Source organism: Zootoca vivipara, chromosome 9, assembly GCF_965207765.1.
Source record: "Zootoca vivipara chromosome 9, rZooViv2.hap1.1, whole genome shotgun sequence".
Lineage (NCBI taxonomy): Eukaryota > Metazoa > Chordata > Lepidosauria > Squamata > Lacertidae > Zootoca > Zootoca vivipara.
This window is the reverse complement of record NC_142592.1, coordinates 44,223,173-44,236,139: the sequence shown is the minus strand read 5'-3', so window position 1 is coordinate 44,236,139 and position 12,967 is coordinate 44,223,173. Positions and strand designations below refer to the sequence as shown.

Here is a 12,967-nt window from a genome sequence, read left to right as displayed (position 1 = left end):
CGCCTTGTGGGCTTCCCAGCCGCCTCACGCCAGAGGAGGTTTTGTTTTGGAGGGTGGAGGGGGGTAGAAGGGGAGGGAAAAGAGGGGAGCTAATTTTGTTTCGTTTCATCACTTTATAACCATTTAATATATATTTTTGCTTCTAGGGGGGGTGCTGGCCCCCCCCGCCCCTCACTGGGTACGCCCATGGGTTGCAGCCAACCAAGGTTCCACTCACAGTAGACCAGCTAAAATTAATGTGCCTATGTTAGTTAGTGGGTCTACTCTAGGACTTGCTTTGCAGATAACCCATAGCTCAATAGCAGAGTGCCTGTCTTGTCTGCAAAAAAATTCCCAGAGTCAATGTTCAGCATATGCAGGTAGCACTGGGATAAGCCTCCTGCCCAAAAATCAGTTGGTGTAGATCAGTGTTTCCCAACCTTGGGTCTCCAGCTGTTTTTGGACTACAATTCCCATTATTCCTGACCACTGGTCTTGCTAGCTAGGGAGGATGGGAGTTGTAGTCCAAAAACAGCTGGCGACCCAAGGTTGGGAAACACTGGTGTAGATCAAGAGTGGCCAACCTGATGGCCTCCAGAGGTTGTGAACTACAACTCCCATCAGCCCCAGCCAGCATGTCCAAAGGTTATGGGAGTTGTAGCTAACAGCTGGGAGTTGTAGTTCACATTTGACTGGTAGTCATGTTGGCTACCAATCATGTTGACTAGGGGTTCTCAAATTGTGGTCCGTAAGCTTCATACAAGTGGTCCATGGTATGTATGTGAAGAACAGGGGGAGCAGCAGATGTGAACAGCGGACACAGTGCATTAAATATCCATACGGATTTTTATTTTATGTTGTATTTATGGAATTCACATTGTAATACAATGCGACGTATGAAATAAAAGCAGCAATAACAATGCAATTAAAAATCATGCCACATCCGTCACAGCACATCACAACTGCTGCAACAGGCAGGGAAATCATTAAGCAGCATTTGCAAGCAGACCACGGGGTAGAGGGAAGTTTAGGAATAATAATTAATAATAATAATTTATTATTTATACCCCAGGACCCAGGTGGCGCTGTGGTTAAACCACTGAGCCTAGGGCTTGCTGATCAGAAGGTCGGCGGTTCGAATCCCTGTGACGGGGTGAGCTCCCGTTGCTTGGTCCCAGCTCCTGCCAACCTAGCAGTTCGAAAGCACGTCAAAATGCAAGTAGATAAATAGGAACCGCTATAGCGGGAAGGTAAACGGCGTTTCCATGTGCTGCTCTGGTTTGCCAGAAGCGGCTTTGTCATGCTGGCCACATGACCTGGAAGCTATACGCCGGCTCCCTCGGCCAATAATGCGAGATGAGCGCGCAACCCCAGAGTCGGCCACGACTGGACCTAATGGTCAGGGGTCCCTTTACCTTTACCTTTATTTATACCCCACCCATCTGGCTGGGTTTCCCCAGCCACACTGGGCAGCTCCCAACAGAATATTAAAAGCACCATAAAACATTAGAAATTAAAAACTTCCCTAAACAGGGCTGCCTTCAGATGTCTTCTAAATGTCAGATAGTTGTTTATTTCCTTGACATTTGATGGGAGGACATTCCACAGGGCAAGTGCCACTACCGAGAAGGCCCTCTGCCTGGTTCCCTGTAACCTCACTTCTCGCAGTGAGGGAACCGCCAGAAGGCCCTCGGCACTGGACCTCAGTGTCCGGGCTGAACAATGGGGCTGGAGACGCTCCATCAGGTATACTGGACCGAGGCCATTTAGGGCTTTAAAGGTCAGCACCAACACTTTGAATTGTGCTCGGAAATGTACTGGGAGCCAATGTAGGTCTTTCAGTATCAGGCCAAATGGAGCAACGGTCCAGCTCAGTGTACAGCAGCTTGCTATGTTTCGAACCAAGGGCAGTCAAATCACACATTAACAGGACGAGCATGTTCACCACCCATTGACTGGCATTTGCAGCAGTAGACAATGCCACATGTGGAGATGTTTCTTTATAAACATACACTGGGATGTATGTTTATCTGAAGCATCCCACTGTGTGTACACAAACACACATCTCTGCTTCACACTTTGCAGCAGTCACAGAGTAAGAGTTGGGGTGCTGCTCCTGCACTGCCTTCCCAGATGTGGCACCACTGCTGCTTGTCAAGAATGGGATGGGGCAGGGAGAGGTGGCGGAGAAGGCAGCGGAAGCACCAGCTTGACCACCACATCCCCATTCACCCATTAGAGCACCCCTGCATGTGGTTCCCAGGCACTGACCCGACCCTGACCTGCTTAACTTTTAAGCAAGCTGTCGACCTCCTGGGCCAAGGGGCCTATAAGGAGGAGACTTCCACAACTTCTTACCCAGGATCATCGAGCAACGCTGAACTGGCTGCTTCCCCGTCAGCTGGGTGAAATGCTCAGGGTAATAGAACTCCAGGGATTCTAGGAATGCTTCGTAGCCTCTTCTCCCTCGGTTTCGCAAGATATCCATGAGGAGTCCTGCAGAGGAAGACAATAAAGGATAACAGCAGAACAAATGTGTGCCACACGATCCGCTGCGAGCCGAACCAAAAACCAAGCAGCTTCAAGTATCCGAAGATACTGCTCCAACCTTCTCCCGCTGTCCCAAAACCAGCACGGCCAGGCAGAATCCGGAAGGCTTTGAGCCCAATTTCATTTCAGTCTCCGTCTCCCTGTGTGAGTCTTAAGCCCCACCATTTGTAAAATGGGAATAACAAGAGCATAAATCATAGTGATAGTTGTATGGGCAAGGCAGAGAGAAAGAGAGAGAGAAGCTCTTTTCATATTAAAATGCAATTTGACGCCGTGATAAGTAAAAGCAATAAGCCAGGACCATAGAGACGTGTGTCTGGGATCGATTCCTGGGTTAGGGCTTTGGGCCAGGACTGCTTTATACAAAGCATCCCCACCCCCCACCCCCAGCGCTGTACCTTCCAAGCGAGTTCTTAACTTCTCTCACCTGTCCGGTTGCTCTTGCATGGAAACTGATGGGGACTTAGCACCATCTCCTCATCCTGCTCATCAATCACACGGCACTGGCGGAGGTATGGAGTCAGCTTGGCCGGGTTCAGAGAGCGGGTCAGCTTGTGCCGGACACTCTCAATCTTTTCCCACAATGCATCTTCTTCCTCTTCTGCCTCCGAGAGGCTTTGGTTTACTACCTCCTTAGGCCCTGGGGGTACACAGTGAGGGTCATTGAATTTGAACTCGTTTCCCCTCTATGAGCTTTCAGCCAGTCTACCGTACTCACAATCAGGATGGCTATTTCCCACCCTTTCAGAGCACGCTCCTGGGTGAAAGGGAGAATGCCAGCTCCTGGGTGAAAGGGAGAATGCCAGCTTCATATATATATATGAAAATGCCAGCTTCATATATATATATATATATATATATATATATATATATATATATATATATATATATAATAGGGGACCCAGGTGGCGCTGTGGTTAAACCACTAAGCCTAGGGCTTGCTGATCAGAAGGTCGGCGGTTCGAATCCCTGTGATGGGGTGAGCTCCCGTTGCTTGGTCCCTGCTCCTGCCAACCTAGCAGTTCAAAAGCACGTCAAAGTGCAAGTAGATAAATAGGTACTGCTCCGGTGGGAAGGTAAACGGCGTTTCCATGTGCTGCTCTGGTTTGCCAGAAGCGGCTTTGTCATGCTGGCCACATGACCTGGAAGCTGTACGCCGGCTCCCTCGGCCAATAATGCGAGATGAGCGCGCAACCCCAGAGTCGGTCACGACTGGACCTAATGGTCAGGGGTCCCTTTACCTTATATAATAATAATATTTATTCATTTTACAAGGAAAAACAAACATAAAAACAAACAAACACAAATATTACTTACAAATTCGTATTTTTTCTTAAACAGTGGTATGTGACTCCCCCCAATCCCCTCCGTCTGAATTTCATATCAAATCATCTTTGTCAGTTCCAAAATTCAATACCTCATCAAAATCTACCTATATATATATATATATAAAAAGATTCTTTAAACTTAACCGATTCTCTATATTTACACCGACAGCCTCTAACACTTTCACTAAAGGTTATTAAATATTACAATATTTTCCAAGATATAACTTAAATTTCTTCCAATCTTCCTCCACCTCCTCTTCTTCCCGGCCGCGGAGTCTCCCAGTCAGTTCGGCAAATTCCATAAAGTCCATCATCTTCATTTGCCAGTCATCTGTCGTTGGTATGTCTTGACTCTTCCCATTCTTCGCAAGTAGTAGCCTCGCAGCAGTTGTGGCATACAGAAAGAATGTAATGTCCTCTTGGGGGATTTCCTCCCCTACTATTCCCAGTAAAAAGGCTTCTGGTTTCTTCGGAGAATGCCAGCCTTAGGACAACCTCGAAGCACATGTCTGTTTGTTGTTCTCCTTTCATTTACAGGGAGCACAGTGATGTGCTCTTATGTATACGATACAGAAAGAGTATGGGCTACACGAATGAAGGGATAATGAAGGAATTCACGAAGTTGGCATTGGACATGACATCAGTTCTTGATGTGCTTCCAGGCAGCAAATTTATCAAGCATTCATTGTGACTTGCTAGCACAGAGGTTTCCAGAGCATTCACCCATCCTTACTGGGGGGGGGTCTCCTTACTGGGGGGGGGGGAGTCTGACCTTTTGGGGAAGCAGGTTTGTTGTAGGAGACCTCTCGGCCAACCGCAACCACACAACCTGAACTTGCTGGTATGTGGACTGAACCTCACCTGAAAATAGTGACAGCCTGCAAGCACCGTTTGACTGCAAAACCAAACCCAAAGGAAAAAACAACAAAGCTGTTGCTGCTGCTGCTGCTGCTGTAGTGACCAGTTGCTCCTGCAGACAAACCAGTTTATTCAGCATTCATCCCAATTTGCTTGCTCTTTATTGAGCATGAGGTCTGATTTGTTTGTGGGGTGGTTATACCACAGTGAGTATCCATCCTGACTTCCTTGGAATTATTTAACTCACACTTCTTAAGTGTTTTTTCTCATCAGTTTCCTAATTGCAAAACATCTGGGGTTTTTATTTGTTTTTAAGTAGATTTGTTGCACCACTTTAATTACAAAAACCTAAATTTCCAGCATCTGACTGATTTCCTCCTACACGCTATTGATGGCCTGGAAGTCGCCCAGAAGCAACAGATATAATCTCTGTGCCAAAAGGCCTTTACAACCTCTCCTCTTTCCCATCTTTCAAGTCCCTTCTCAAAGCCCACAAAGAAGGCTGACTCCTTTTGTTTTTAACCTTCTCCAACCTGGTGCCTGAGGGCTAAAACTCCCATTGTGTATATGTGTCCAAAACATCTGGTCGATCAGGTTGGGGGAAAGGGCTGGGTTAACCCTTTTGTTCTCATTCCCACCTAAGAACTAAATAGAAAGAACTGCATTTGCTCCTATTCATCTTCGTTACTTTTGCCCCACGGTGGCCATCTGCCCTAATTTCCAAAAGACAATCCTATGGGAAAACAATGAATTCTAAGGGACAGCAGGACCTTGAAATTGCCCATCAGCAACAGGGAGCACCTGAGTGGCAGACCCAGCAGGCACACAGGACACCTGGCCACAATCTTCCTCACTATGGTGAGATGCATAGCTCAGTCAGTAGAGCACGAGACTCTTAATCCCAGGGTCATGGGTTTGAGTCCCATGTTAGGCAAAAGATCCCTGCATTGCAGGGGGCTGGACTAGATAACTCCTGTGGTTCCTTCCAACTCAACATGACTCCATGAAATTATAGTAAAGGTAAAGGGACTCCTGACCATTAGGTCCAGTCGTGGACAACTCTGGGGTTGCGGCGCTCATCTCACTTTACTGGCCGAGGGAGCCAGCATACAGCTTCCGGGTCATGTGGCCAACATGACAAAGCCGCTTCTGGCAAACCAGAGCAGCACACGGAAATGCCGTTTACCTTCCCCCGAAGCGGTACCTATTTATCTACTTGCACTTTGATGTGCTTTCGAACTGCTAGGTTGGCAGGAGCAGGGACCAAGCAACAGGAGCTCACCCCGTCGTGGGGATTCGAACCACCAACCTTCTGATCGGCAAGCCCTAGGCTCAGTGGTTAACCCACAGCGCCACAATTATTACTAAATTTGTATCTATATAGATAGATTATGTAATAGTGTTGTTGCAGCTACTCTCGAGTAAGGACGCCCAAGTCCGTACTTGTCTTTAAAGGTTTTATTGTGCATAGTATTTACAGTGCAGAGATAGCAGAAAACAAGAATCCGGGAGTGGACGTTTCCTGTTGTGTGTCCAGCCTCCTCCCGACCTTATATTTAGTGGCGTGCTTTAATTCGGGCGCCGGAAGGGGCTGCCTGTCCCCCTCCACCTCTTGGTCAAGGCGGCGCAAAGGCTCTCCAACATCACTGAGACTTGCCACCTCCATACCGCTAACTTCCTCATTCCCCCCACCTGACCCACTGCTGCTGCTCTCACTGGGCGAAGAGCTGGTCAACAGGATGGGGGGAGGTTCCCTGTAGGAAGGTCTCCTGACACATTAGCATATCCTTGTTTATCATCTTTGTGTGCTGATGCATTTCATACTTTTTCCTTTCTTGCCATGCATTAACATTTAATTCAGGCATAGGCAAACTCGCCCCTCCAGATGTTTTGAGACTACAATTCCCATCATCCCTGACCACTGGTCCTGTTAGCTAGGGATGATGGGAGTTATAGCCCCAAAACATCTGGAGGGCCGAGTTTGCCTATGCCTGATTTAATTACTAAAAGGACACCCTGTTCTTCCTCCTCTGCACACTTATACAAATTTTTTCAAAGCAGGTGTCTCAATTTTAGTCTATAAACCACCATGTGTATTAATAATGCTACATAACAGATGAAAACATGCTGAGAACATAAGGAGAGCCCTGCTGGATCAGGGCCAATGGCCCACCTGGTCCAGTTTTCTGCTCTCATAGAGGCAACACTCTGATGCTTATGGGATGTCAGACCTGACTGCATGAACACTCTCCTCCCCAGGTGTGATTCCAAGCAGCTGGCATTCACAAAAGTGGACCTTGTGCAGAAGAAGCAGGAGCCCCTGGCAGCTGCCCACCTTAAGGCAAACTAGACTGTTTCCATCAATTGGCAAGCCGAACCAGCAGGAAATTGAGAGCATTTAAAGGCCCCCCGAAAGGAACCAAGCTGGTAAATCTCATCGCTCGACGAGTAATAGACATCCCCAACTGTTTGGTAATACGGACACACACAAAACACCTTCCCACAAAGCAGGAAATGTTGCCTCCCCTCCCTCCCACCAAACTAAAGCTCAAAATGGCAATCTTTACATGGGCAAAGTCACCATCCCCCAGGGAACAAAACTGCCATCACGCCATCAAACAGGAGCAAATCCCCAACCTCACGGCCTCCAAAGCAGCCCACTATCAACATTGCTCATAACAGTAGGCCTGAACCTGACCTGCAGCTCCCTGGAGCTTCATTTCCCCTGCCTTTCCTAAGAAATTGAAGAGGCAGGCAGAAGATTAGAACAAATACGTAATGCAGAGCCCCAGGTTTAAATGTTTGCTTTCCCACGGAAACCTCTTTCAGCAAACACCAGTGTTATCTGCAGGAACAAGAAACCAAGCCTTTTATAGTGCCATTAGTCCAATCCTGAGGAATGCTCTGCCCATAGAGACCCAGCAGGAGCCTTCTGTTTCAATCTTTGAACACCTCCTGAAAACTTTCCGATGCCGCCAGGCTTATGCAGATGATCAGGAAAGCACCTTCCCATAACTGGAAAGTGATTGTTTGTCTCCAATTACAATTTTTAATGTGGTTCTTTATTATATATAGATACTGTTGTAAAGGTCTTTGGTATTTTTATGCTAGGAACTGTGGTACCTCGATTTAAGAACAGCCCTGTTTACAAACGATTTGGTTTATGAACGCTGCAAAACTGAAAGTAATGTCCCGATTTGCAAACTTTACCTCAGTCTAAGAACGGAATCCGAACAGTGGAGGGGCACTGGCGGCGGGATACCTCATTAGGGAAAGCGTGCCTCGATTTAAGAACCGTTTCGGTTTAAGAACGGACTTCCGGAACGGATTAAGTTCATAAACCGAAGTACCACTGTATATAAATAAATAAAATGGACACATGGTACCCAGTAGGTTCCAAGTATGAACAGGGCTGAAATCCTTAAGTAACTTAAAAGGGAACTTTTACACAACTTATTGTTTGACTCAGAAGTCCTAGCTGACCTGTCTGCAAACTTAATATTGGTTTTATAGCACTTAGCACTTTTAATTGTCACAGTTTCTTCCAATGATCAAGGGATTGAGCTACTGAGAATTTTGTTAAGAAATATCTTAGCTGCTGCCAACACTGGTACTCTGCAATTCCTAGGAGCGTCTCCGCCCCTAGAGTTCAGCTCAGACACTGAGATCCAGCTCCAAGGGCCTTCTGGCATCATTTCTCTTGTTGCAAGAAGTGAAGTTACGGGGAACCAGGCGGAGGGCCTTCTCGGTAGTGGCACCCACCCTGTGGATCACTCTCCCATCAGAAGTCAAAGACACCTGAAGGCGGGAATGTATTGGGAAGTTTTCAATGTTTGATATCTCACTGTGTTTTTATATTATGTTGGAAGCCATCCAGAGTGGCAGGGGCAACCCAGTCAGATGGGTGGAGTACAAGTAATTTTTTTCTATTTTTATTATGGGCAACCAAAATGGTCAAAGGCCTGGAAACGATGCCTTATGAGGAACGGCTCAGGGAGCTGGGTATGTTTAGCCTGGAGAAGAGAAGGTTAAGGGGTGATATGATAGCCATGTGTAAATATATAAAAGGATGTCATATAGAGGAGGGAGAAAGGTTGTTTTCTGCTGCTCCAGAGAAGCGGACACGGAGCAATGGATTCAAACTACAAGAAAGAAGATTCCACCTGAACATTAGGAAGAACTTCCTGACAGTAAGAACTGTTCGGCAGTGGTATTTGCTACCAAGGAGTGTGGTGGAGTCTCCTTTTTGGAGGTCTTTAAGCAGAGGCTTGACAGCCATCTGTCAGGAATGCTTTGATGGTGTTTCCTGCTTGGCAGGGGGTTGGACTGGATGGCCCTTGTGGTCTCTTCCAACTCTATGATTCTATGGTTCCCAGGAAAGAGGAAATGACTATGAAAGGAATTTAAATTCAGCAATACGGCTAGGTCTGCAATCTTCTTACAATGAGGGCCAGTCTATGATAGATTTTGTTTCCTGAGGTGAAGCACAAGACGGCATCCCCTCTCACATCCCATGATCAGAGCCAATTGGACAGGCATCTGAATCCTACTTCAATACTGATAGCCGGACGGCGTCTTCTGTAGCACCAGAGGGCAGCAGGATAGCTTAGGGGTGGCAAGCAAACCATGTGAAACATACAGCTCTGTCCACAGGAGAAGCAGACTGGGTGGCTTCCACTGCTGACTGGGGACACACCCCTAGGTTTCGCTGACTAAGGCAGCAGAAAAGCCAGAGCTCAGGGAGGATGGGCTATATAGTTCTGTAATACAGCATCTGCTTTGCATGCAGAAAGCCTCAGGTTCAATCTCTGGTGTCTCCAGTTTGTGCTGGGAATGTTCACTGTCTGAAATCCCAGACAGCAGCATGTAGTCAGTGTGTAAACAACACTGAGCCAGGTGGCTCAGCTCAGTATAAAGGCAATTTCCTATGCTCCTCTCTCTGCCTAATGGTAGGGCTGGCCCTGCATACAATATTACTGAATATCTAGACAAAACAGGGATAACGGATTTGGGGGGGGGGGGCGTGAACAGCGACTGGTGGGGAGAATTCTAGGCCGCATTCACACAAACACAAGATCGGAGCATTGAGTATTTCACCACGAACAATTCAAGGTATTGTCCGCATTGCAATCTTTTAAGCGCCAGATGAGGCACTGTGGTAAACAGGATGGTGGACCTGAAAGGTTCTTGGCCTGATTCAGTAGGGTCTTGTTATGGAACAATGTTCTGAGTAAGACAACTTTATATGTTCGTTCATTCATTAAGATCAGCATTCACTCCTTTGTTCTAACATCTCAATAAGCCCATTGGTGGTTGATAAAGATAGGATAGAGAGATGGAACTGCCTGATCCTAGACACACATTCTGTGGTATTAATAGCTACACAATAGGCTGGCAGCTACTGAGCACCAAAGCTTCCCTTTGAAGCTAAAGAAAGCTGACAAACTACAGTTTGCCTGTGACAGTAAAAGGGGGGAATCCCATCCCTCCTTGAACTAAATGCGAATAAGTGTAGCTCTGTTTCTCCAGTCCTGGCTGATGTGATTAAGCAGGGCAGGGCCATTCCAAGGATCCGGCATGAGTCATCAATCTCAGACACACAAATGACCTGCTGAGTCATCAGTTGCAGGTCTTGCCTCTTCCCCAGGGGCAGGTATTTCCTACAGCGGCTTCTCTGCCATAAATCCCAAGTGACTTATGAGGTTAATATATACTTAAGAGAGGAAGGGAGACGAGGGATGTCTCTCTGAGCCACACATAGACACTTCCATATAGAACAACTTCAATCTCAAAATAAGCCAATCAGCTCTGCAGCCCGTTGCACCTGCACTGACCCTACTGGCTTACCCATCATGCTGAAGAATCAATCACAAGTAGCACCAGCCCAGGATAAAAACTTCCAACTTTGGTGGCTGCTTGTGTTTTCCCGCTTTTAGTTATGATATGCATCCGTGGGCCATCTCACTTTCCGGGAAGGGTGGATTATCCTAAATACAGCTGGCAACAGAACAACAAAAGCCTGTGTTATTTTCTACAGCAAGGTCATTCCCTTCTGTTTCATTAACTAATTCTTAATGACATGAAGAATGCTTCTTTTCATCTCCGCACATGCTCTCTTTTTCTCTTGCTCCGCCCTCGCGCATCTCTCTCCCTGGGACTCCTGTGTGTCCAAAGTACACACAGTAAAAATGCTGCCGCCCCACCACAAATCTCTGGGTCGATCGAAGGGAGGGAAAAACTGTTTTGAAAAGTGGCCCAGTGATTTTAACTTTTCACCACCTCCTTAAATAATGCCACTGCTCAAATATTTGGTATGGCCAGATGCAGCTCAACGTGGAGGGATCCAAGATGGCAAAAGCAGTTTACAGGATTCAAGAGATCTTAATTTAAGCCAGGGGTCTATAGACTTGCTGAACAATTTAGGGCTCTGCACACACATCCCCCCCCCTCTTATTTTGCATCCGGTGCACTCCCATGGCTGGTTTTGAAAAGCAGTGTACACACAACATTAGCCACAATCCATATCTATGCTGTCTGTATCCTGTCATTTCTTATGACATACGGCATTTTGATGCCTTTCAGTCCAAACTGGCTTTGATCCAAACTGAGAAAAAAGAACAACCTAGCTAGCTGCATTTTAAGCTGGCAATGTGTGTGCAGCCACGGTGGGAGAATTTAAAATGAGCATACATCTGACCGTGTGCAGAAATGCTCCTCCTTCACAAAAATCAATTACAGGTGGCTTCCCACGCATATACTACTAGCACGGATATTGAGGAAGGTGGAGAGTTCACGCTCTCAGGGCAAGGGGAGTGCCGTTCCAAGCAATCTTGGGCCTCACTGCAGAAATTAAATACCACTCACACCACTGTAGATCTACAACTACCCACACAATTACTTAAATAACACTATCTCTTTGCAGGGGTGTTAGCAAAAATAAATGCAAAAGCCATTTCTCTGTTCCCAGGGGTTTACAATCTAGAAACAGGCGGGGGGGGGCAACGGGGGAAAACAAGAGGCAGGGTTGAAAAAGAAGGAAGGAAACGCAAATATTTCCGATTTACATACTTACATGTAGGATACTTTGCGGTAGGACTTGGGAACATCAGCCACACACACTCACAATAAGGGTCTCAGGAAACATCCCTGGGTATCACACACAAAGTGTACCTGCAGGCCCGGCCCCGCACAGTCCTTCACCGGCTTCCTCTGTGCACAATGAGGACTATCGCCTTGAGCCTCTGAGCTGAATCGGCTCATCGATTCCATAAGGAATCGGGCATCCCAAGGAGCAAACTCCCGAGCCGGAAGGAGCAGCCGGGGGAGTTGATCCACTTTCCCCGCTCCGTTTGTCTTTTGGTGGCGCGCGCCCGCCCTTTTCCTCCCTCCTCGCCTTCTTCCGTCTTAGCCTCTCGCCCATGCATACTCTCGCCTACTCATCCCTTGCACACACACGCACACCTGGCGAGAGCAGTCACCAGTCACCAGCCTGGTCCCGGGCCGAAAGGGGGCCGGGCTATAGGCAGGCAAGGGCAGATTTGCACACTGGCGTTTGAATGGAGGAATTCGCCCTCTGAGCCAAAACAAGTCCCAGCAGCCCCTCCGCCGGCTCAGGAATGCGCGCCGTGCGGATGCCATTCCCTGGGGAGAGACAGGCGCTCGCCGGGGGGGGGGGGGGGCGGGGAGGACGGCGGCGAAAGGGAGCGAGGGACCCCAAAGCCAAGAGAGTCCGGAGGGATCGGCCCACGAGATCCCTTGGGGAACACTGGGAGGGCACGTGTGTGCTTCCTCCCTGCTCGGCCGGTGGCGCGGTGGGGCATTTAGCCATCAGGTAACAAACAATGCCTAAATGTTTCACATCTTGTACAGCATTATCCTGAACAACCCTGTGAGGTCCGTGTTGTTGTTAGTCCTTTCTGTGGATATACATATTGGGGGGGGGGGGCGGGTCTGTTTGAAAAGGGACAGGGTAAAACGCGGATCCAGATGATTTTAAACGGATCCTCATGAATTCATATGATTTTTTCATTCAAAAAAAAAACACCATGATACTGTAGAGTATGTCTTAGTCTGAAGGCAGCACCAAAAAAATCACGCATCCACTGTTTCGTGCGGCCACAATGACACAAAAACATGGTTAAAAACCATGGATCCTCATGATTTCTGCATTGGACCACCGCAAACTCACAGTCAAATCACATATCATGCCCAGGGGCACAGCCTGCACCACAAAAACCAAGGTTCCACAGCTT

General features: G+C 47.6%; 1 protein-coding gene across 2 annotated transcripts in view; it reads right to left on the bottom strand.

Moving 5' to 3' along the window:
- The window catches only part of CARD10 (caspase recruitment domain family member 10), a 46,499-nt gene extending 34,322 nt beyond the window's left edge, over positions 1-12,177 (bottom strand). For both annotated transcript variants that reach the window (XR_015945876.1, XM_035128071.3), the window contains exons 1-4: positions 11,788-12,177; positions 10,563-10,712; positions 2,957-3,169; positions 2,338-2,475 (exon numbers count right to left, since the gene is read on the bottom strand). Coding sequence is in view for 1 of the 2 variants with exons in the window: in XM_035128071.3 (XP_034983962.3) it covers positions 2,338-2,475; positions 2,957-3,169; positions 10,563-10,569 (358 nt within the window). In the remaining variant the exon portion in view is untranslated. The remainder of the gene's footprint in view (positions 1-2,337; positions 2,476-2,956; positions 3,170-10,562; positions 10,713-11,787) is intronic.
- Positions 12,178-12,967: the final 790 nt, after the last annotated feature.